This window comes from Protomyctophum parallelum, assembly GCF_964188405.1.
Source record: "Protomyctophum parallelum genome assembly, chromosome: 1".
Lineage (NCBI taxonomy): Eukaryota > Metazoa > Chordata > Actinopteri > Myctophiformes > Myctophidae > Protomyctophum > Protomyctophum parallelum.
In genome coordinates, this window is record NC_139697.1 from 25,138,600 (window position 1) to 25,163,819 (window position 25,220).

At 44.5% G+C, this 25,220-nt stretch overlaps 1 protein-coding gene across 1 annotated transcript in view; it reads left to right on the forward strand.

The window, feature by feature from the left end:
- The window catches only part of khdrbs3 (KH domain containing, RNA binding, signal transduction associated 3), a 128,331-nt gene that overhangs the window by 70,748 nt on the left and 32,363 nt on the right, over nucleotides 1-25,220 (forward strand). The window contains exons 3-5 of the mRNA XM_083762273.1: nucleotides 7,282-7,398; nucleotides 19,069-19,215; nucleotides 22,951-23,099. Coding sequence (XP_083618399.1) covers nucleotides 7,282-7,398; nucleotides 19,069-19,215; nucleotides 22,951-23,099 — 413 coding nt within the window. The remainder of the gene's footprint in view (nucleotides 1-7,281; nucleotides 7,399-19,068; nucleotides 19,216-22,950; nucleotides 23,100-25,220) is intronic.

The window sequence follows — 25,220 nt, forward strand, 5'->3', positions numbered from 1 at the left end:
ATTCTGTGTCAAAAGATATATGAATATCTAATTATATTATGTCATAAATACCCTTTTTCTTTTTCTGGCTTTCAAATATTTATCGCGCCTGGATGGCCTGGTCCCAGGCTTCAAATAATTTATATACATATTTTCAGAAATCTCTATGGGGAAAAATGAATGTTTTTTTTTCTTATCCTGTCTCCGCCACTGCTGTGCCCTATAGCACCAAACAACATTACACCAAGACAATACATGAAGTGCCCAGGAAAAGTTATAATTATTTTGTTTAGACATGGTCAATATAATGAAGAAACATGTGTGTGGGGGGGGGGGGGGACACTATCAAAAATAATACAATGGCTGTTGGCTGACAGAGTCTGCTCACTTAACCCATTTTTGGTGTTTTAAGCATTATGCTATTGGAAAATAGCAGATCTACAAGCTCTTTTTTTTTTTTTTATCGTGACAATGTGCCTCAAATCTTTTAATATATATATATTATTACAGAGTGAACATTTAAACTCAAATCTTTGCTTCTGGGGGGCTGGTTCCTGGAACAACATATTTTCACATGGGGGGTCGGCGGCCAATTACGTAGAATTTTTGGGGCCCTTGACATGAAATATTGAGCACCACTGATATAGAAAAATTGTATTGATTTAGAAGACATTTTTTTAAATTTCGATGTCTGGTCTAAATGGATTAAGTCATACTCTCATTCTGGGCGGAGAGGTGAGCCTCATGACAACCTCTTTGTCAAATGGACATAAGTGGCGTGCCACTTTGGAGTGATGGCGTTGTTCGTGTGATGGTCGTGTGATGAGAGCACTTCAGCCCATTCAGATGTCGCAGGCGTTTAACCCATTTAGACACTATCAAAAATGTCTTCTAAATCCTGACGGTTTTCTGAAAATCCTATGTGTTTCTATGTCAGTGGTGCTCAACCTTTTTCATGTCAGGGATCCCCAGAATTATCTGTATTTGGCCCCGGCGGGGCCCCCCCATCTGAAAATATGTTGTTCCAGGAACCCCTCCTCAGAAGCAAAAACGTTCGCTCTGAAAGAATAATATAATCAAAGATTTGCGCCACATTTGAACGATTTTTCAAAAATAGCAGACCTACAAGCTGAAAAATAGCAGATCTCATAGCGCGGCACCGAGTGCCGCGCTATGAGATCTGCTATTTTTCAACGGCTAAAAGTACAACATAATTCTTAAAACACCAAAAGTGGTTCCCGTCCAGAATAGGTTAATGGAGCTGTGAGGCTACACTCGGCTGCCTGACAGGGATAGCCCATTGGGAGAGTGGTGGTGTGGATGTGGGTGGTGGACGGTGGTGAGGGTGGGTGGGTGGTGGAGAGTCGTGTGTGTAAAAGTGAGAAGGTGTTTTTGGCAGACATCACTCAAGTTTTCACCTCGGCCCTCCAAGGGGAAAAGAAACATGCAGCCCGGCGATATTCTGAGACCAATGGGTCTGTGAGGACATGGGCAAAATGAAAGGGTTTCGTGCTAAAAACCAAATGCTCGTGAACCCAGGCAGAAATGTAACCGCCTTGCACGAATGAAATAGACGTAGTTTATATATATATATATATCTCACACACACGCGCACATGCACACACACACGTACTGTATGCATATGGTGGGATTTTAGTTTGAGTGGAATTGCCATGATCACATACTGAAACTTGATGGGCGAGGGAAGTGATAAAATATCTGAGAATCCCCTTGGGCTGATAACCGATAACCCCTATGAGATGTGTTTGACCCATCACTGCATGCTAAAGTGCCACCGTGAGTGCCCCCCACCCTAGTATCCAGTATCACAACACGTTGCATCGCGTCTTGTTGTGAGCTGTTAGATGACTATTTCCACTATAAAATGACACATTTGTGAAGTGAGCGGTGCAACTGTACCGTGTGGGGTTCCGCGCGGGGGGGGGAGGTCCCTGCAACATCGAGAGCCCCAGGAACGTGCCCAGGGTGCCGGCCCCGGTTCCGGCGAGCCTTAAGGCTCATTCATAGTCTGGATTTTCGGTGGTGAGGTGACCACCGATCCGGTGGTGAGGTGACCACCGGAGCTGAAATAACATTGAGCGGTGGTGAGTAAAAACAGAGAGAAGGGCTGGGGGCGGTGGTTTGCCGCGGCTCAGTGACGTCATGTTGTAGTTCGGTGGTCACCTCACCACCGAAAATCTAGACTATGAATAACACTTTACCGAGTCCGAAACGGTCGAGAAGAGTTACAGTGATGCATCTTTCTGTGCTGCGTAATAAAGCGGAGGCACTGCTCAAAAATTGTTAATCCATAACGGATTGATTGTAAATTTGGATGCCATGTGGAGACTCACATTATTTATTGTTTTAGGTCTCTCAGCTGAACTTTTACACAGGGTGCATGAGCTCCTGAAGGGTAATGCGCTTCAAAAGTAAACTTGCTAGTCTGTCCCTGAAGTATTACATGTGTTGGTACCGAGCGCTGAGCATGAAATGTCACCTGGAGGCCTATCTGTGTCTCATAGGTTCACAGCTAAACAGATTTACTTTGACAGCTTTGATAAGTGGAGCCGCTAATACGCTGTTTAGAGTTCCAACAAGCCCACTGAAGGAAGACAAATTCAATTTGTTCTGTCTGACAGGTAGCAATGGCAGGAGTGATCGCTTTGACTTCAATGGGTTTTCTCGTGAACTGCAATAGTCACCTCTTGACTTTTGCCATTGTTGAAGTGTCACTCGCATTTTTCCAAATGGCTCTTTAGCAGTGGTGGAAAAGTAACTAAATGCATGTATACTCGGGTACTGCGCTCGAGTTTCGAGGTATAAAATGTACATTAACCCATTTTGACCTGAGATCAGATTATAAAAACGTCTGTTTGAAAATGACAGTTTTCTGAAAAAGCTATTTCTATGTCAGTCGTTCTTCGATTTTTCAAAAATAGCAGACCTACAAGCTTGAGCTTGTAGATCTGCTATTTCTCAATAGCTAAAGCATAACATAATGCTAACACCAAAAGGGTTGCTCGAGTCAAATTTGAGTACAGACTTAACAGAGTACATTCATGCTGTGATATTACTTCTTCCACCACTTTATTAGCATTGAGGTCGAAGCACCCAAGCCGCTACAAACACTGGATTTTCATTTCAACAAACTAATGTGGACATGATGACACCATCTAGGCACCATCTATACCGGCACGTTGTGTGGTTTCCTGGGGCAAAACGGGAATTATTCCTCACTTATTAGTTTTGATACCGAACATGAATGAATTGGATTTGTCTACTCTACGTTAATGCAAATAACTGACCCAAATAACCTTTTATTACATTTCTTTAGTGGTGCAAACACTCCAAGGAACAGCAATGTCCGTGTTCACCTATGTGCCTATGTGTTGGTTAATGAGCACCAGTATGACTATTAGTACCAGTAGGGGTGCTGTTGTGCCAGAAACAGAGTGCTGCACTGTTGCCTGCTAATGAGAGCGAGAGAGAGGTTCCCCCTGGCTTTATGTCCAAGACAAGTGTCTTTGTGCTAGGCTCTGAAACTGCTCTCAATGAGCAGGCTGCGTGGCTTCCTCTGCCGTCGGTGTATGAATGTGCACGTTAATGGAATGCACATTGTGAAACGATTGGGATAAAGGCGCCACATAAATGTACCATTTATGAATTCAGTCGTGTATGCATTCTAGTGCGTGCACCAACTAACGGCTTTTACGAGGTAAAGCTGACCTTAAAACCTCTCCATAATGGTACATTTACACGCACCTCTCTAAAGCATTAGTCAGTATAGGACAGTTCACGACATTTTTGTACAAATGGGCTTTATTTTTATTTTATCCATTTATTTCATATGCCGGATACATTAACAGGATTTCTCTATACCAGCGGTTCTCGACGTTAAGGTTTCGAAGGAAAACTTACCATGGCATATTCTTTCCAAGGACCTTCCAAGGACCCCTGGGAGGTTAGGGTCCCAGGGCACCACTTTTAGAACCACAATGTATAGAGCAGGGGTACTCAACTGGCGGACCATCCAAAAAAAACAAAAAAAAAAGAATTATTTTTTTTAAGTTAATAATATAAATAACATCAGATGGTATACATTTCTTTTTTTTTTTAAGATATTTTTTTGCGGCTTACGCCTTTTTATTGATTTTTTAAGGGACAGAAAGTAGGCTGACAGGAAACGGGAGAGAGATGGGGGGATGACATGCGGTAAAGGCCGTGTCGGGTCCGGGAGTCGAACCCGCGGCACACCGCGACTGGATCACCAGTCCGGTGCCCAGACCGTTACGCTACGGCCTGGGCCAGATGGTATACATTTCTCATGCGAAATTGCTGCAAAGGCCCCCAAAATGTCCCCCAAGGGCCCCCAAAATTCTGGCGCGCGCTACGCGCGCACAGTGTGGCCTGCCAGGGCGTATAACTCCCGGCCTGATTTGGAGTTCCACTCCGGGCCTGCACTCTGCACCCCATTATTGGTTGGTTGGAAGGGGATCTGATTTGTATAAGCTTGGCTTGACCATACTAAACGGGCATAGAGCCTCGCTCTCCGATGGACGGGCATGGGACCGGACCTTGGTCTTATTCAAAAAAATATTTGTGGACCTTCATCATTTCTAGTTGAGGACCCCTGCTATAGAGCATACATCCCCCCCCCCCCCCCTTCAGACAGCATTGCTCTCTGGGTACAAAGCAGAGCAGGCTTTGGCCGGGGTGTTGTGTTATGAAGGAAGGACGGGCTTCCTCTGGTCGGCTCTCAGTTCAGACTGTGGCTTTTCTCTGCGGTGGGGAAGAGCCATTTATCCTTCCACTGTCGCTGTATGCTGCTGCTGCTGTCCTCAGCACTATCTGCACTGCCTCTACTTCTCTCAACACACACATACACATGCACGCGCACGCACCTTCGCGTACGCATGCATGTATTACTATGCTTCGCCGACATCAACATTTTAACAGTTTTCATTAATGGGTCAAATTATTTCGTTTTTTTTAAGATATTTTTGGGGCGTTTTATGCCTTTATCGATAGCTACAGTAGGTAGACAGGAAACGAGGAAAGAGATGGGGGGGGTATATATAGCTCTATACGGTATATAATGTATTCAGATGAATGATGAAAGGATCTCAGATGTGTGCCCCCCTCCTCCCATCCCAGCCCCGCCCCCCTCCCTCCCTTCGGTTAAACGTGATTAATCACAGATCTCCTTCCTCTACACTTTGTGTCCACTGACTTTTTAATCATCCCCAAGACGCAATCGTACTACTCCTCCTTCTCCTCCTCCTCTGTCGGGCTCGCCGGCGTGGGAGAGGTGATGACGATGACATGAAGAGGAGCCGTTCAAATTTAGCTGCGGTTCTTATTTGTCCTTGTGTTTCCTTGGCTTCATGATCACAGAGAGAGAGAGGGGGGGGGGGGGGGTGGTGGAGAGAGAGACGTGGTAGAACCTTCCCGTATCTCAGTAACACTTCAGCTGAGGCACAAACAACAACAACAACCTGTGATCACATCCATTAGCAGCAGTGGACTTAACCACTTGAACCCTAGCATCCCTTATTCGCCCAAAATGTAGTCGTCAAACGGTATAATTCTTATGTCAAGGACCCCCAAAATGCCAGTCTGACCAGATTAAGAGCCTTGGCAATAAAGTCAATAAAGTAACATGTTGGAGCAGATGAGTGCGTGGCCGGGTTCTTTCTTCTTTGTCACTTTCGAACCCAGCACCTCTACTAAGCGATGCGCGTATTCTATTAGTTTTTGTATGATTTTCCACAAAAAACTATAACTTTAACTATAGATTTTTCAACAAAAACAGCCGATCGTGCCACACCATTTATTCTAGTACATTTGGATAGTGGACTTGAGTGTTATTGCTGCTTTTGCTGAAGTGCAAAATGTGAGTACTTCTTCCACCATTGTGGATGGAACCGCCTATGAATAACACACATGATGGGCCTATACAGTAGGTAAAATGTCTAAAATCAACATTAAAGCCAAGAATGTTAGACAGTTTTCAGGCTATGCAGTATAGGTCCATGACGCCTCTTGTCTCAATAAAGCCTCGCACACACCGTCTGCGAACGCCGCGCGTCAAAACAGCCGCCTCCGTTATTTTCAATTAACCTATCCCACACCGGCGGCGTCCGACGCGCGTTCACACCTCGCCTGACGCTCCGATACGCCACTGTTCTATTTTCCAGGCGTTGCCGCGCACCCGGTGTGTGTTGGGCTTAAGACGGTTTCTAAAGGCTTGAGATTGTACCATATAGATCTGCTATAGCAGGGTGGCGCGACACCTGCACGGGACTACTATAAGTCAGGCACAGGTCTGGTCTATCCCCCCCTTTTCTTGGTAAGAATCATGTAAATCACAGATGTGGAGAGAACACAGTGTAACGGTGCTGGAGAGTTCACCGTACACGGAACACACTTCACTAAAGGCTCCTAATGAGCACTGGCTTTCTGAACAAAGGATGGCAGAGAACAGAAGTAGGTGAGGTGTTGGAACAGAACTGTGATGCTCCGCCCCCGCCTCCTTCCTATTTTTTTACCTCCCGCTTGTTAATTGATGACCTAGATAGTGGAGGCAGACAGCTTTATAAGTCACTGTTAAAGGGAGACTGCGGTGCTCCCCGAGCATGTTACGGGGACAGGGGTAACTGTGCCTGGCCTGTGTTGGTATTGCATGACATTGATAGGGTGTACGCTACACCCCCACCCCAAAAAAGCCCCACCTCTGTCTGCACAGTTTTAACAGTTCTACTGCGTAACCCGCGTGCCCCGCTATTTAATCCAATATTCTATGCTGCCTAGATTGTCTTATTACCTTTGGAGCATACGCGTCGCCGATGTATTTGCAGCTTTGAACCACGAAAAATAGTCTGATGGTTTGTTGTTGATGAGAAAAACATGCCGCCATTACAATTCAAAACGGCAACAGGATCACATTAGATAATTGACACAGGGGTGAAAAATGGGTTACAAAATCGTGGGATAAAATTATATATATATATATATAGTAATTAATGAAGGTTGTGGCAACGGCTTCAATGGGAAAATGTTTTGAAAAGTGTTTCCTACAAGAAGCCGCACTGCCATGACAAACTACAGACGGGGAAAAGGCTTGCTCTTTTTTTTTGCTTTCAATGAAAAGCACACTGGTTGAAGTGTGTATGGACAGATGGATACTGTAAGTTGAAGTGTGATGTATGGACAGATGGATACTGTAAGGAATGCCATCCTAGTCCTCATCCCTGAACGGGCAGATTGTCATTGATCCTCAACTTGTTTCTTGCGTTGCAGTTTAACTTTGTCGGCAAACTTCTGGGGCCACGTGGGAACTCGTTAAAGAGGCTACAGGAGGACACTCTAACAAAGATGTCAATTCTTGGAAAGGGATCCATGCGAGACAAAGAAAAGGTAACACCACCGCGATCCATTCTCTCCCTTTACCCACCCTTCCCTCTGCTTCTGTCTTCTTGCTCATTTCCATTTTCCACATTGTCTCGACATCCGTTTGCAACACAGCTAAATCCCCAGTGTGCGTCCATTTTTTGTCTCTCAAGAGGTAAACTGACATACACTTTTGCTTTGGTTGATAAGATATGTAGTTTAACAGCCATCTGGAAATAAATGATCACAATCCTCAAAATAAGTATTGTTATTGATAGATCGGAAAAGACAAATCCGGGGGGAAAAAAACCCAAGATTGGATAATGCATACGTATACCATATTCCTCTGTCCCACAAGTTGCATTCATCAAAGAAAATATGCATATAGTAGAGATTACAGTATGTTTTGTCTTAAAACCAAAAGAGAATTGAAGTCTAAATATAACGTGTATTGTAATTATAAGGGATGCACAATATAGAAATGTAGGCCCAAAGCCGATTATCGAGCATGGTTCGATCGACAGATACCAATATGGTATTGCAGTACATGTTTCCAGTAGGGTTTAGGTTAGACCTAAACAACAAGCATTGTTTACCTAATATGTTAGGCCTATTGATGTACTAGTATAAACAATATACATGTAGTACTTTTCTTAACATTGTTCCAACTTGCTGACCATATGGAGAGCTTCCCCAGACGCTTCAACCTTCATCACAAAAGGCTTTTTCAGCTTCAAACATAAATTATTATAAAATAAAATATTGTCTATACCCAAGGTGCCAATACCGATATGACAGATTAATTATGCATGCCTAACAATAATAATAACATAAACAATGAAGTTCACTGCACTATTTCATCTTGGTGTCGGTAAAATGAAGGAAGGCAAAAAAGGAAAACGACTGCTGATTTGGATGTCAAACGACAGACGGCTTTCTCTCTGCTTGTGCATGTTGTACTCCTGTTTCTGCGTGTTTGTCGGGGGGGGGGGGGGGGGGGAGCGATTTGTGGCAGCGATGATACCTTACCATCATATTGTACATTCATTTTGATCGCTGCGATCAATAAGCCTTTTGATGGCAGAGTCTCTCTGCGAGCAGCAGGGTGAAAAGATCTGTCAGGGAGATGTGCTGACCTAGGCAGCCCTCACCTGCCTCCACAAAACCACTGGAGGATTTATGACTGACAGCTCTCTCTCTCTCTCTCTCTCTCTCTCTCTCCTGGATGCAGTAGTTATAGGCTGCCTGAGCTCCCTTCTTTGTTTGGGGAGGGAAGAAGAAAATGCCCTCGGCAGCACAGGAAAGCCATTTACGTGCACTGTGTCTTAAGAGTGGATTTGGGGGCGCTGTTGAGCCAGCAATGGAGTAAGACGTGTGACATATTCCACTACTGGGACGTCCGGGTGGTGCATGATAAACTCCCCGCCCACCACCATGGAGCATGGACTCCATGGTGCAGGATAAACTCCCCGCCCACCACCATGGAGCATGGACTCCATGGTGCAGGATAAACTCCATGCCCACCACCATGGAGCATGGACTCCATGGTGCAGGATAAACTCCATGCCCACCACCATGGAGCATGGACTCCATGGTGCAGGATAAACTCCATGCCCACCACCATGGAGCATGGACTCCATGGTGCAGGATAAACTCCATGCCCACCACCATGGAGCATGGACTCCATGGTGCAGGATAAACTCCCCGCCCACCACCATGGAGCATGGACTCCATGGTGCAGGATAAACTCCATGCCCACCACCATGGAGCATGGACTCCATGGTGCAGGATAAAGTCCCTGCCCACCACCATGGAGCATGGACTCCATGGTGCAGGATAAAGTCCATGCCCACCGCAGCACCAGGAGGGGGTGGGGCGGAGGTGAGCGGGTGGGGTCGACATATGCCCTTACTGGGCTGCGTTCACACATTCAAGACACCTGTCTTGTGTCTGTGTTTAATGGCCGCTCCAATGCATTTCCAATGGAAGCCCATATGGTTTGACCAAACATTTTGTTTGATGGGGGGGGAGGGAGGCAGAACACATCCATCAAAGCTGTGTTTGATGGATGACACAAGTCAGGTGTCGGACACAAGGCAAGTGTCTTGAATGCAGCCCAGTAAGGGTATATGTCGACCCCGCCCGCTCACCTTCGCCCCACCCCCTCCTGGTGCTGCGGCCATCTTGGAAACTAAACAATATAAACAGTGGGAGAGGGGTGGGGCCGAGAAAGGCCCTTATTGGCCGTGTACGTGGGTGCGAAGCCGATTGGGGAGGGAGAGGTGAATTCTGTCGCTGCATTGATGATCCGTGCAAACGGTCAGGGCGCCTGTTCAGGGGGGAGAAGAACTGGGGGGGATAGCGTGTTCCTCCACATGCGTAGCCCCCCCCCCCCCCCTAGTGAAGCTCTGAACTGTCGGGTGAAAAGAAGCTGGTGGCTTGACGGCTCGGCTATCGGAGGAGACTCGTGACCATCTTCACCCTCCCGATGACCTACTGTGGGGATTAGCGGGGATGGACCACTCGGAGAAGCAGTGGGACTGGGAATTGGCTTATTACCAAATTGGGATATGAAAATATATATTTATTTTACTATCTGAAGGTTTAAAAAAAAAGTAAGGGAGTGGGCAAGACAAATCAATGTGAATTGTTAACAGAAAGTCATTCTATGTGTACTGGCTAAGAATGAGGTATGATGTGATTAAAATGACACTTTATTGAGATGTCTAACTTCTAATACAAATATTAATGGAGTGGATTCTTTTCTCTCTTGGCACTTCCATCTATATGTCATTGTGTTTTTCTAGTTGCTAGTGTGTTGGCTCAGGTTTTAGCTGGACCGCTGTCGAACAGAGACCTTCTTTGTCTGGAAAGAGAGAAGGAGAGGAGGAGGGACGGAGAGACATGTCACACATTCTCTCCACATTTGTAGTCTACATTTCCCAAATGCATTTAATTCAGCCTGACCAGAAGCAGGCATAAAATCTCCAGTATCCACCTTTTTCCCTGCCAAGGTACTGGGGCTCCGTGTGTGTGTGTGTGCTTTGCTTCCTTCAGGCAGTGTTGTTTTCATAGACCTGGCCACTTGTTTCTCTTGCGCAAAACTGGCAACACAGCAAGAGAAAGAGCAACTTGTGCACACACAAACGCAAAGACTAATGGGTTGCAGGAAAAAGGTGGATAAATATAAATGACCAGATTGGGGGGGGGGATGGGATGCCAACCCCCCCCCCCCCCTCCCCCCCCCCCCCCCAACCCCAGCAAATCCAGCCAGTGCATAGAATACAGATATGCGGCCTGTATGTAAGCATCAACAGCAGCATGATGTGTCTCCATTATTCAGCAGCACCTGTATGAAAACACCATCATTCTTTAGTGGGGCGCTGACAAGGGCACACAATGTATCATTTGTACGTCGCCGAGGATAATCTGGAAATGTAAATGTAATATGTAATCCTGCCTACGTGTGTGTGTGTGTGAGGGGGGGGGGTGGGGGGATAATGGAGGTGTCGGACAATCAATGTTCCACGCATGGTACGCTCCCATAATCATCTCTCACACACGCGAAGAGCTCAGTGTTATAGACGCCTGCAGAACAACTCTCTCATAATTCCTCAAATATTTGCTGCCGGGGAGAGGGGAGGGGGGGGGGGGGGGGGTGATCTAAATGTGTTGACAGGGGAAGGAGTGTAAAACTGAGGAGGAGAGCTGAGACGCTGTCGCTTTTCAGAGCCGCTCCGTCTCCTCTCTCTGCGTTGGCATAACGTCTGGATGTGACTGCATGTCCCCGGCGCTGTCACAGCGTGTTGATGCCAAGGCACCCGAGCTTCTCACTTTCCCCCTGTTAACGCCATAATTAACTCATCCATCCCCCCCCCCCCCCCCTTAACCCATTTAGACCTGAGGACGATTCTACAAATGCCTTCTAAATCCTTGACAGTTTTCTGAAAAACCTGTTTCTATGTCAGTAGTTCTCAAACATGTCAAGGACCCCCAACATGTAGTTGGCCGCCGACCCCCATCTGAAAATGTAGTTCCATGGACCCTCCCAGAAGCAAAGATATGAGTTAAAAACGTTGGCTCTGAAAGAATATATATTCAAAGATTTGAACTACATTTTCACGATTCTTCAAAAATAGCAGACCTACAAGCTCGTAGCGCGGCACTCTGTGCTGTGCTATGAGCTTGTAGATCTGCTATTTTGTTATACTATTTTATAAGTATAACATAATGCTTAAAACACCAAAAGGGATTCCCGCCCAGAATGGGTTAACTCCCATGATGCTCGGAAACGGCTATCAATTTATATTGCAATGCATGGCGTCTGATCTTATTCACACTGAAATAACCAACATAAGGAACATTAATATTTGTTATCCAATCCAAAGCGAGGTCAGTCAGATAACTCCTGAATAGATTGGAAAACATTGTATTAATAACATTCAAATATAAGTGTCTTTATGACACATAACGTTTGATCTTGGTGTTCATTCTACGTTATATATAACTCATCACAACCACTTAAGAACAGGGAGATCTGTACATGTATATAAATTCACCCAGGGGAAAACAGAACCCCTACTGGTGCTTAGTGGTGGTGCTGGGGAGTGGGGCGATAGTGGGAGCAAACAAGCACATACTAGCTGTGCAACCGTCCATCAGTGGCTCTGATGCAGCAAGAGGAAGAACAATGCTTAAGGTGAGCTTAAATCAACCGCCAAATCGCCCAGCTGCTTGACACGTCATTGTTGCAGAGTAGACACGTCACACATACATCGCCCACATGCACATAAACCTCTCTGCGTCCACGTGCGTGTAAACCTCTCCGGTGTGTGTCTCGATCTGAACAAGCTCACAAGCTATACACACCATTTTGTTTTTGTGCTGTAGCAGTATATATATATATATATTTAACAAGAAACACATAATATTCTCTGCAAGTTTCCGGATGCTTACTTGACAAATTACCCAGAATATCAGCACTGGGTTCTAGACCTGCCAACGAATATTCGTTTTCCGAATCCAAAAAATAAATGAATAACCGAATATATCAAATTAAGGTCAGAATTAAAAATAATAATAAAATATATATTTTATTTATTATTATTATTAGTTTTCGCGAGATGGTGCCATGGGTAAGCGACGCGTTGTGACTTGTGAGCTTGTAGATTAGTTATATTTGCCACGCGACACGGCATACATTAAAGAATAAATCATCTCTGCCTCGTACTCTTCCTAGCAGCGCAGCCTGCGTAGTGAGCACAGGGCGGGCGGGGCCGCGGGAGCCTTTTACGTTCTTTGCGCAGTGAGTGTAGGCTGCACAGAATGGTGAAATCTTCCGTCAACAGCGTATCTAGTAATCAGAATCTGTGTCGGTGACTTTTTCGGACAGACGGGAGAATCATGAAGCGACTTTATCCTTCAGGAAATTATAAGAAGATAAATAAAATGCGTAAGGATGAAATGTGGTGCCGGGTCCGGCAGCAGCAGCAGCAATGCAGTGTTCTGTTCTGTGAATTCAATTAATACTGCCTCCGTGCCTCGTTTTGATAAGGCTGTGTGGTAGGATTGCTCATTTAAGAAAAAAAAGGTTTTACTGGAGAAAGGAGAATGCATGCGTTGTGTTCCAACTCGCTTTTCAGCAGCACCAATGCGCAGAGAGAGAGTTGCACCAGCAATGTGATCTTAAATGTTATGTCTCAGGTTGTATTGGTGTAAATATAATTATTAATAAATCCGAATGGCTCGAATTGAAATCCGAAATCCGAATGGGTCGAATTGCTCGAATCCACGTGGGTTTTTAAAACGAATATCCGAATCCAATTTTTTGACAATTACGGCAGCACTACTGGGTTCTGTTGCGGGAAACATAATGGGGCTTCCCATACGCCTGAACAAAATATGGTGTATTTTGTCGAAGGAAGCTTTTTCTCGCAAAGTTATAAAGAAACATCCACAGTTTCATGAATAGATTCATCATGTGTGTTTGAATGGTGACTCACTTTCAGTGTCAGAAAGGCAGATAAAAAAAAAACATCTTTTCCCCCAATTGGCCGTGCGGCATCAATGATTTGTTGTCCTCCCCTGTCATCCAGGTGCAGGTAATAGACCCACAACATCCAGCGCCCTGTCCTAGTCCTTTAAATATTTCATCTGAACAGGGTAAAGCTCAGAGCTGCAGTGAGAGTATTCTTTACTGCCTAAGCCCTGTCGGCAGCAGACACACTGGGCTCTGCCAGGCACTTTGACTGACTCCCGCTTTCGATGGCCTTTCAGGAGACAAGAGGGAAATGCAAACACTTCATTTATGCTGCCGAAATATAGCCGTTCTACCGGCCCACAGCTTTGAGGGCTTGTGCATCACCGCCGTACGACGAAGCAACACATCAGGCTTAACGTACATGCAGAAGGTGGTGCCAATTCTTTGAGACACACATACGGTGCGGCCAAATCCAACATTGTTGTTTAGGGCTAAAGACTATTGGAATTGCATTAAGGAACATGCATGTTGTTACATTTTATGTTTTTTCTATGGGACGGAATAACCCCCATGAGGGCCCCCGGGGCCAGTCATTTTTGATGGTCCCCCCCATAGCGTGAAATCTTTGGGCTTTTCCGTTTTTTAAATCAACAGCCAATGAAGTTCCCCAGGAGCCCTTTTCAGGGCCTCAAAACCAGTACCGTGCAGTCCAGTTTCCCGGAAGGGGACCTTGGGCCTCGGCCCCATGACCGGCCCAACGGCTAAGTTGGCCTGCCTACAAGCCACACTATGGTCAAGTATTGTAGTGTCGGGAACTGCAAAAACAGCACCATAGCAGCAAATACAAATGGGAAGCCCAAATGGACTTTTTCCTTGTTCCCCAGCCACAGAAGGAACCGGAGAGAGGAGCAGACACACATACGGGTATTTCAGGGCATGGCGCAGGGTATCTCCGAGGAGTGTGTATGGACGTTATGTCACCAACTTTTGTTTATACCGAGCTAACGTGCTTGGCACAAGCCCTTCAAAGTACTCAGCTGACATTTAAATAAAAAGTCGACGATAAAATGGTTTAATGAAAATAACGAATGAAACGTCACACGTTGGCGCATGTGTTGGCAGAAGAATACCGGGAGACAGCTGTAATCTCCCGCTGCTATACGGGCCGCTGGGCTGAGACGCGGCGAGTCGTTGATGCAGCTTATCAGTGCCGGGAGAGGTTGAGCCACGTATGATGAACACATGGCTGGCACCACAATAACGAACACACACGTGCACACAAACACAATAACACGAGGACACACGATCGCCCCACACAGCTTCATTTTCCGTATTGAGATTTTCACCAATGGAAAGTAAAACGAACATGTGGGGAGAGAAAAAAATAAAGATTGATAGGAACATTTTACAGCAAATTATGGCACGTTTTTTAAAAGGCCTTTGCTTGAATGACGAATTGGGAACATGCAGATTAGGCTATACTGGAATAAATCATTCCAAAATGATTATATAGGGATATGAATGTAGCATGCATCTACTGTACGTGTATCAAGAGATACATGGAGCGGAGAGGGAATCACACGAGGGAGAGGAGAGAGGACAGACATTCACGAGCGTGTCTCGTATTTGCAATGGAAACACTGCGTACACACGCGCGCTCACTGCGTACACACACACACACACACACACACACACACACACACACACACACACACACACACACACACACACACACACACACACACACACACACACACACACACACACACACACACACACACACACACACACACACACACACACACACACACACACACAGCCCAACACTGGCGGTTCAATCAGCGATGGTACTATCCACAAAGGAGGCCCTCTCCTCGTAAAGCACAGATTTATGGGGGAATTACCATATCATTAACATACCACAGGCACTCTTAAAAGAAGGTTATTTATAATTAGGTGACATCAGAGACACTGCCTTGCATGCAGCGGAGAAGGGGGGGGGGGGGGGGAAGTAACTTGCTTCGCCGCCATCGGAATGCCCCGGAGAAGCCTGGAGTTTTCTCCCCCCCCCCTTTCGAAATACTGAAACTGGGCCGCTAAAACCTGTTCGTCTGACACTGTGGTAGTTTTTTTTTTGGGGGGGGGGGGCTGTCCTATTTCTAACCATCAATAACAGGATGCTGGCCTGCTTCTGTCTGCCCCGTGTGAGAAGTCTCGCACTGGCACAGACCGCGCTAACTGTTTACATAGTCTCTGGTCCGACCTATGTTGGGGTGCTGCAGTCTATTGTTGGCAACTTGTGGCGAGGAACTACAACTGCTGTACCACTCATACTGTGTTCTAGTTAGTGTTTGAGGTTTGTTTTTGGAGGTGTTTTCTGTTAAGCCAGGGCTTTTTTCTCCTACTCGCGTAATTGTTTTAACCTATGCCCTATAGCCTATATGCCTATTCAATACCTCCTAATACCCAATATTTTATTGTAATAATTATTACTCTAAGATTGTTCCTCTAACCATGCCACTGTGACCACGCACATGAAACCGTGAGCTCATTCAATTTACAATTTACAATTTAGGCATTTAGCAGACGCTCTTGATCCAGAGCGACTTACATTCCTGCTGCTATTTGTGTCACTTTAATAATGCAAATGATACTTTCATGTGTTTTCAAACTGCACAAAAAGCATTTCTTCCTTCCATAGTGCCAACTATCCTGAAAAATAACTGTTATACAAGCTAGCTTTTTTGGGGGGTAAATGTTCACCTACGTATAATGACATGCCCACAATAGGGATGCGCCAGACTGAAAATGGTTAAAATATTAATATTCTTTAAGTAAGTAAACACCCGGGACTAATGAGACGTGTCATATGCGGCGAAACGGCGGCGAGTTGAGTTCACCTCTCATTACTCATGCCAGCTTTGATGGTACAATTAAAAATGAACCACCCCTAACCTTTGGCAGATAATGGCTCATCAAATTAATTCTAAACTGCAGGTTATTAAACCTTATATAATCAGAATTACTGTATGGGACACAACAAAAATGTCTTAATAATCCTCGTTCAAAACTTCACTCATAAAACTTTAGTCACTTATATGTCTCAGGAGTCTTTTCAGCACTTACCGTAAGTATACAAATTCAACAAGCCTCTGCGAATCCATTGTGCGTAATTGTAAAGACATGAGCGATAATGCAGAGGTTTTAATTAATCAATTCCCCATAGCAGTGTCACAATACCAATACCCTCCATTTCGGGGAAAGAAACGCTATTATTCTCTTGCATTTTCTGCATTAAGGACGACTTGAAAAGATCGATCATCATGAGTGCAAATACCAAGGTCCTGAAATAATTCAAAAGCCTCTTGATCGCAATCTAGTATTAGATTTCCAATCAATATTGCGCCCTATCAAGTATGACTCAATACGCAAAATTACACCAGACTGCCTTTTGTGTCGATTTATACATTGGCATACGGCGGTGTCCTGCGTCGGAAAAAAACCCCATCCGCATAGTCTGTGAGCTCGCAGACGTGACATTTCCATCGCACAACGGAGCCTGATTTAACGGTTACATAGTCTTCAGTGCAGATGAGATGAAACGCGAGGATGCAGGAGTGACACCATGATGGAGTACATGCGAGTGCTCACAGCCATGTGTTGTTTTCAGCTGGATTCATTTAGTACATTTGTTATGAGGACAGGCAGCTGTGAGGGGACTCACAGCGATCAGTTAAGTGTCACATCATCAACAATTGATGAGGACCGCGGGCAACATTCTGTTAGCAGAGAGACGGAGAGAGAGGGAGAGAGAGAGAACGCAAAGAGTTGATGACAGCCGGAATGACTTTTGCGTTTGTCTTCGTGTAACTATCGGATTGCATCTTATGCCTCCAAAGTTATCAAGCCTCATTTTGTTACTGAGTTGCAGACAACAACAACAACAAAAAAGACAAACTGAGATAGATCCTTTTAGCTGTGGTACTGTATTTACGTCGGTAAGTATCAACCAAGATGAAAATCCATGAAAAGATTGTTGGCCTTGGAACTTGATCAGACTCATTCATTAGACGTCTCGTTCGATAAAGACTCTAAATGCTTTGCTCATCTGGAGGCTGAGGACAATCTCCTGGCTTTTGTTGCTAAAGTTTCAACTTGGAAAAACATTGACTTGTTTATCGTCACTTCACAGGTAGAAAAAAGCGAGTGAAACCATTTTCAATACAAGCTCGGCGTTCCTATCATTAGTTTTCAAGAAAGGGAAGAGGAATGTAAAGGAGGGGGGGGGGGGGGAACCAAGGAAAGCGGGTCACGTATGTCAAATATTCATCGTTGCTCCATATTTCTACTTTTTAAGTTTTGTTTTTATCACTTGATGCCCTACTTCGTTTGTACAAGTGTCAAGCAAAAGTAGTGCAAATAGCTCAGAGTTTGCACATCTGCAATTGTCACAAAGATTTGTTTTTAGTTTTATTGATAGTTTCTTGTGAAGACTGACAGGAAAGAGGGAGAGAGAGAGAAGGGGAGAGACCTGCAGCAAAGGTCGTCATGAACGGGACTCGAACACGCGATGCATGAGCCTATAATCAGTATGTGGCGTGCGCCTGGAGTCTGGACCACTTGGCCATGCGGGCGCCCATATTGTCACTTTCTGAATATTTTTGTTCCATTTCCTGAAAACTGTTTTGGACATATAATTATGACACCGACAGTAACAATCATGTATAAGCCCATTCTGGACGGGAACCCGTTTTGGTGTTTTAACTAAGCATTTGCTTAAGCTAAGCTATTGAAAAATAGCAGATCTACAAGCTCATAGCACGCCGCTACGAGCTTGTAGGTCTGCTATTTTAGAAAAATCGTAAAAATACGGCACAAATCTTTGAATATATATTCTTTCAGAAGACTTCCTTTTTTTTTTACGTCAGGCCTAAATGGGATAATATGTACATACGATGGAATGAGGCAGTTGAAATGGCAGGAGTTATAGTAACAGATAAGGTGCAGTATTACAATAGTGACAAGATAATGTGAGGAAACCAGTAACAAGTGAGGAAAAACCGAACGGGGGGAGCCCGTTTTCCCAGCGCAGGAAGGCCGTGGGCGGGTTGGGGTCCCTTTGAGGCCGGGCCCCCTGGCCGCCAGGGTAATGCGTGTCATCGGCTGACATCGGCAATTACCACGCCAGCCCCCCGTTCGCTTCCATTTTTAACCCATCCACCCAAGGCTCCAACCCCGTGGCTCCAGCCCACGGCCCCAAACCGGGAGCTCCTCGCCACGTTTTTATCACTTGTGCTGTAATATATACCCGTAGTCTCATGTGCAGATGAGACATCGTTTAGCAGCAGACATCAAACATGTCAACGTGTAGGAAGGAACGGTACGTGTGCCTCCAATGTGGATCTCCGACTTCATGTTGCAGCCTGTGACATCATCTATGACAGCAGACATCTATGACGTCATCTATGATGTATGGCTCCAAATTTGGTGAAGCATTTGTACACTCTATAGTAGTCTATAGTGTTATGAGGGTTCTCGAAAATGTTAAGTTTGAGAACCAGTGCCTTACCCATCCTTCTACAATGTTACACTTTTCTGACAAACGTATGTTGATACGTATGGGATATAAAATGCAGTGGTTCTCTCTGTGTGTGTGTGTGTGTGTGTGTGTGTGTGTGTGTGTGTGTGTGTGTGTGTGTGTGTGTTGTTTCCGACAGGAAGAGGAGCTACGAAAGGGCGGAGAGGCCAAATATCATCACCTCAACGAAGACCTGCACGTTCTCATCGAGGTGTTTGCACCGCCGGCAGAGGCCTACGCCAGGATGGGTCACGCTCTGGAGGAGATCAAGAAGTTCCTCATACCAGTATGTTCTGTCTGTCTGTCTAGAGAAATATAACTTCTGAACAAAACGTCTATGCTCATTTAGAAATGATATAGACCTCTCTGTCTCTCTCTCTCTGCATCTCTATGCCCCCTCTATGTCTGTCTGTCTGTCTGTCTGTCTGCCTGCCTGCCTGCCTGCCTGCATGTCTCCCCCCCCCCCCCCCCCACCTCTCTCTCTCTCTCTCTCGCTCTCTCTCGCTCTCTCGCTCTCTCTCACATATATCTTGGTTGTCTTTTGGTTGTTTGTTTTGTTACTGCACAATCACGGTGATTACACATAATTGGGTCATGGGGATATGGGTGCGAACATTGTTATCTGTACACCTGCGTAGCGACTGATAACAGCGAGAGAGAGAGAGAGAGAGAGAGAGAGAGATGCTGTATTTGTTGTTCCGCTGTTTTGCCGTTTTGCTTCCGATTGCTGTGATTATGTTGAATATACTTTTTTGTGCAGAATATTTATTAAAGGCCATTAACCACTTGCATCCTGACCCGCCAGCTCTATACAATCTTGTAGATCTGCTATTTTCGCCTAACATTTGCACCAGAAAAGGGACGATAGGGTTCACGTGGTTAAACGTATATTATCTGATCTCAGCCAATCTGTTTTTGGCAGTGTGTCAGACTCTTCCCCCTCACTTTTTAGTTTGTCTATACACTACAGTCACTGTACATTCCTGGAATAGGAGATTTGGTGTAGAGCAGGCCTCTTCAATGTCTTTCAGTCCAAGGAGATGAAGCAGGGACCCCATAACATAATTTATCAAATTGTGTTGCAACTAAGTAGTAGTCTTTATTTATTTATTTACACAATATATTTTCTATACATTTTCTATTCCATCTACAGTCTACACCAAAAGACCAAATCTCTTCACCGAAAATAAACAACCTACAAGTAGACAATGCGCCACGCTGCGAGTCCACATAAGCCTGACACTTTTTAATAATAAAAATAAGAGTTCTGTTCTGTCTGTTTGTGTATTTATCTATTATGAAGATGGTGCTGACTGGCGTTTCACACTTTTACTCTGTGTAGAGTTCTCAAATTCTGCACAAACCCCGACCAGACCCGACCCGACGTCTTAGGGCCGGGTCGGGCCTAAAAATCTATGCTAATTAGTCGGCCGGCCCCATGAGAACTCTAATTAGTCGTGGAGGTGGGTACAACAAGAATGGCTTAACACACTCAGAAGGTAATAGTAGTCCCTCAGAGTGGGCCACTGTGGCACTCCCAGTCCCAGCGGAAACCCAGTCACTCTCACGCTCCATCCATTATAAATGAACTGTAATGTTTCCCCCACCCCCACCCCCAATACAGTACCTGCTGTAGTCAACGTCATGTCACATGTCGATACGGTTCCCCACACGACAATCAAATCAATCACTGCGTGAATAAAGACCTATTTCCATATTAATTGCGGGCTTTTTAATTCCGCCGATGGAAACAACTGTGCGGCGATAAAGCCAAACGGGGTCCCGCCCGCGGGGTTTATCAGCGGGGTATCTGAAATGTTTCACAGCCTCGGGGGTAGCGGTCACGCCGGCACTGTAAAGTACATTAATTAGATATTCCCGGGGCTGTAACCCTGGAGATAAAGGACGTAATTTAATACAGTGTAATTGAAAGCGAGCGAGCGCACGCTGTGCGTGTGTGTGCGCGTGTGTGCGTGTGTGTGTGTGTGTGTGTTTGTGCGTGCGTGAGTGTGTGTGTGAGATATAGACATTGTAAGGATACTGTCCTGGTCCTGACAAGAGAGTTGAGAGGGTTGAAAGGTGTTACCATTTAGAACAAGGTGCTGGTTAGGGTTAAGACGAGGTACTTGGAGGTCATGTTTATGGCTTGGGGTTGGAGTTATACGTGCAGGTGTTGAGTTATACGGGACTGTGTTGAGCAACCAAAAGTAGCCGATCCACAAGCATTGCGTCGCGACATGTTGTGAGCCTGTTATATGTAACATATGTGACCAGTGCCAGTAGTTTGATATACAAGGGGGCCATGGTCATTTTTCAGTTCTTTACATATTATGAAACTGCACACTGTAACCTTTCATATGATGCATTGCTCATTGAAATTGGGGGGGAAATGAAGAAGATATGACCATTTGAAACTTGTTGAACCAGAAATGTTAAATTGGAGAATTCCCCCTTCAAAGATATCAGCAGTGATCTGTCACTTTAGGGGGCGCTGTTTTCCCTTCATTCCTCCATTAGCCAACCAGCAGTGTTGCCATGTCTGCTTATTATAATTAGTTGGCCATGTTTCTAAAGAAAAAGAATGCATAGGCCTACTGTACCAATAAGTCTTCACAATTAGAGAATGTTGTTATAATTGATAGTTTGCCTATTATCTCTCCTTTTTTAAATAGGCTACTGCATTTATTTGCCATTTTGTACTTCCACAAGTTAGGCAAAAATTAGGCTTATGTAAATGGTCCAGATGAGTACAAATAAGATAGCTATATTAGCCTGTTATTATTATTATTTGTCTGCAGAACCCCCATCTGAAAATAATGTATGCCAGGGACAAGATTGGTTTTGTTATATGCTTGTAGATCGGCTATTTTTGCTTATTTTGGGCTTGTTTTCATATACGGGTTGCTTGTTTCTCTCGCAGAACCTGGCAACCCTGCAAAAAATATCCGTTAGCTACATTTAGCATTATATATTGATATCAATCGTCAATCCTGTAGCTAAAACAAGTACATTATCGCGTTATATTACATATCGATGTGATCTGCATTATTATGACCTTAATTTTCATGGCAGGTACATTCCAAAGTAACTAATAAGAACCACGTTATGGTGACATAATGTTACAATGTTTACAATACATGCTAGTCTTCTTCTTCTTCTTCTTCTCTGCTATTGGAAATAAGAAGCCATGTTCCATTGTTGTGATGACCAGTGCCCCTAGCTAAAACATTCGCATGAATTAGCTTTAGGAGGACCGAAAATAAGCACACTTTTTACAAAATACGACTGTTAATACTTCTTTCTCTGCTATGTCTGTTAGCCAGTTAGTGAAAGACTAGTATTATCTTCAAAAACGATTGTGTACAAAAAGCGGAATTTTAGCGGAATTTGCATACTTTGAAGGTAAAGCTGATTTTCTGATTAGCATTGGTTAGCATTGCTAACTCAATGGTTTAAACATTAAACATAGTGACTTGTTTACGCAATTACAATGACTTAATGACACTTAAATGACTTTCTGATGGAATAAAAACATTCTTTAACATTCCAACTGTTTTTATGTGGCTAAAAACGAAAACCACCAAAAAAAAATAAAGAATCTAATTTTAGATTCTATTGCTATATGCTATTGCCGAGTTGTGGTTTAAATCTCTGGCACTGGTCACATATGGTGTGGAAACCTTCCGACCTTCCCAGCTCCCAAGAACAGCCGTCCAAACAGTTTACTTTTCAATATTTTCTTGAAAGTGCTCATAACTAAATCAAAACTGGGAAACAAAATGGAAAAATCTGACGCGTCTGAAGTGAGTGGTGCTGTGCTGTACTGTACTGTACTGTACTGTACAAGCCCTCCTTCCTGGCCTGTGTCGGGAGGAAATGATTATTAATTATTTACATATGGATGCTGGATTTCAAGTGGTTAAGATTACAATCTTCTACAAGCTGTCCTCACAAGTGTAGTAACTGTGCGTGTGTGTGTGTGTGTGTGTGTGTGTGGGGTGCGTTGTGCGTGCACGTGCAGGACTACAATGATGAGATCAGACAGGCCCAGCTGCAGGAGCTCACGTACTTGAATGGCGGCTCGGAAGACGCCAAGGTGCCGGCTGTGCGGGGCAAGTCTGCGCCCCCGACACGCAGCAGAGGAACACCACCTGCTCCTGGGGCTCCCAGGTAAGACAAGCTGCTTCCCAAACCGCACCGACTTTGTATATGTGTACACGCTGTGGAATCGTGCCTGTTCGTTCCGTCTTCCTATATCTTCTGCTCGGCACGGTTGCGGCACAACGACGCTTCAGACAAAGCTGTTATAAAACAATAATTGACAGTTTTGGCGTGTAGCTAGTAGACGCTCGTCTGTCCAGAGAGACGTCCAATAAGCAAGGTAAACAGAAGCGCATGGCGAGTGTAGTGCCTCGGTAAACGGGTAAAGTGCCTCAAGGATCACAGGTAAAACCAAGAACAAAGCAGTGGTCTAAACAAAACACTATCAAAATACGGATAAGGTGGAGCTTGAGGTGAGTCTTCTTCAGAGTTACGAAGCGTTGTGTGCGTCTTCTGATCTCTGCCACTTAAATATAGGACTTGCGCCTCACGCCGGGCGCAGATCGTTCTTAAAAGGTGATGGCAGCTGACACTCTGAATGGTTTAATTAATGCAAATGCCTAAAACACACGCATGACTAACTCGGGGCGTGTTGCACCAGGCGCTAACACATGGTGCCCACATACGTAAATGCATCCTGTACTGTGCATATACTGTAGCAAAAAATGTCTAAGGGCAATGACACCCTATAGGCTGAGTTTTGTCATTTGTGTTCCTGTACTGTACAGGATAAAAACTACAGAAAAAAACATGGCAGGCTGATATTTAGTACCCTGTGACAATATAAGCAACACAGCTGAAACAAAAACATATATAAATAACAGGTGTGTTAGATTGAGGTGTGTCCATGTGCAAGTGTTGGCTCACATTCACAGCCTCAGCCTGATGACCTAAAAGTCTAATATCTCCCCCGGCCTAGTGGTTAAGATGTTGGCTTTTCAGCTTTGTAGTTTACCTTTCTGGGGTTGGGGGTTGTTTTTGCTGTTTTTTGTTTTCTTTTTTGAGTTTGTCTTGTCTTGATGATGAAATCATGATTCTGTAATTCATTGTTTTAAATGATGATGTCTGCATTATCATTAAATACAAAGATGTTGGCTTTCCACACGTGAGACCCGGCAGATACAAATCCACAGTCAACAGTCAGCTGCTTGCACCCTTAACACAGTGGCACACCTAAATCCAACACACCCATTATTATTCTTTATTAGCTGCAGCTGTGTTGCGTACATCACAGACTAAAGGTCAACCTTCCATATTTTGTATCCTTCTGTAGTTTTTAACCTGTACAAAAACCCCACAATGCGCTGCAGTGCAGAATGCTGCGAGACGTATCGGTTTATGCCGTCGATGGGTATTTATAAAGATGGAGGCACATCTGCTGTCCAGTATGGTGTGCCGTCTGCTTCGAATAACTTTCTCGATACCGTCAACGAGTAGGTTTAAGCAAAAAAAAGTATAGCTTTAAGTTAGGACTAACGTATCTGAAACCCATTAGACCAGTTGGTGAGCCCATCAGACTGAACGTTTATGTTTCATTGTAACAAAAACTGTATCATATGATGTGCGAGATTGTACACTGATGCAATGTCTGGTAGCACAAAACAATGTCAATTTGCATAAAAGCCCTGAGATGCAACTGATCTGCATTTTACAGCCGTTTATCGACTGTCCTACTGAATCTACAATCCTCAGAGAGTCCGCGAGAACAAAAGCACAAATCCTCAAGGCCTTCGCAATTGTCTGCACCGACGCCGGGCTTTAAAAACTTGACTGGAGGAAAACAAAATCGACCGCCGCACTGTTTACCTTTTGTGTTTTGTAAAAGCAAACAAACAATCTTTTCATTGGATTTATAAAGATAAACAAGGTCACACAGAAGGTGTTTGTATTGCTCGGGGACAGAATTTAATTGGCTGTGGTTGGAATTATAGTTTAATTAGCATTTACCATGTCTAATACGGTCTCTTTATTAGTGCTGATAAGAAACAATGCCCCACAGGCCCTTGAACAGCAACATATATGTGCTATACACTCTGCATGCTGTATCCAGTGTTCTGTAGCCTGCATTACTTTTAATAAATCACACTACTGAGTGAAGACGGATTTATATTAGTTCATCGTACAGCAGCTAAAAGGATGATGATGATAATATAATGATAATCGCTATAATCATTTTATATTTTTTGGCTT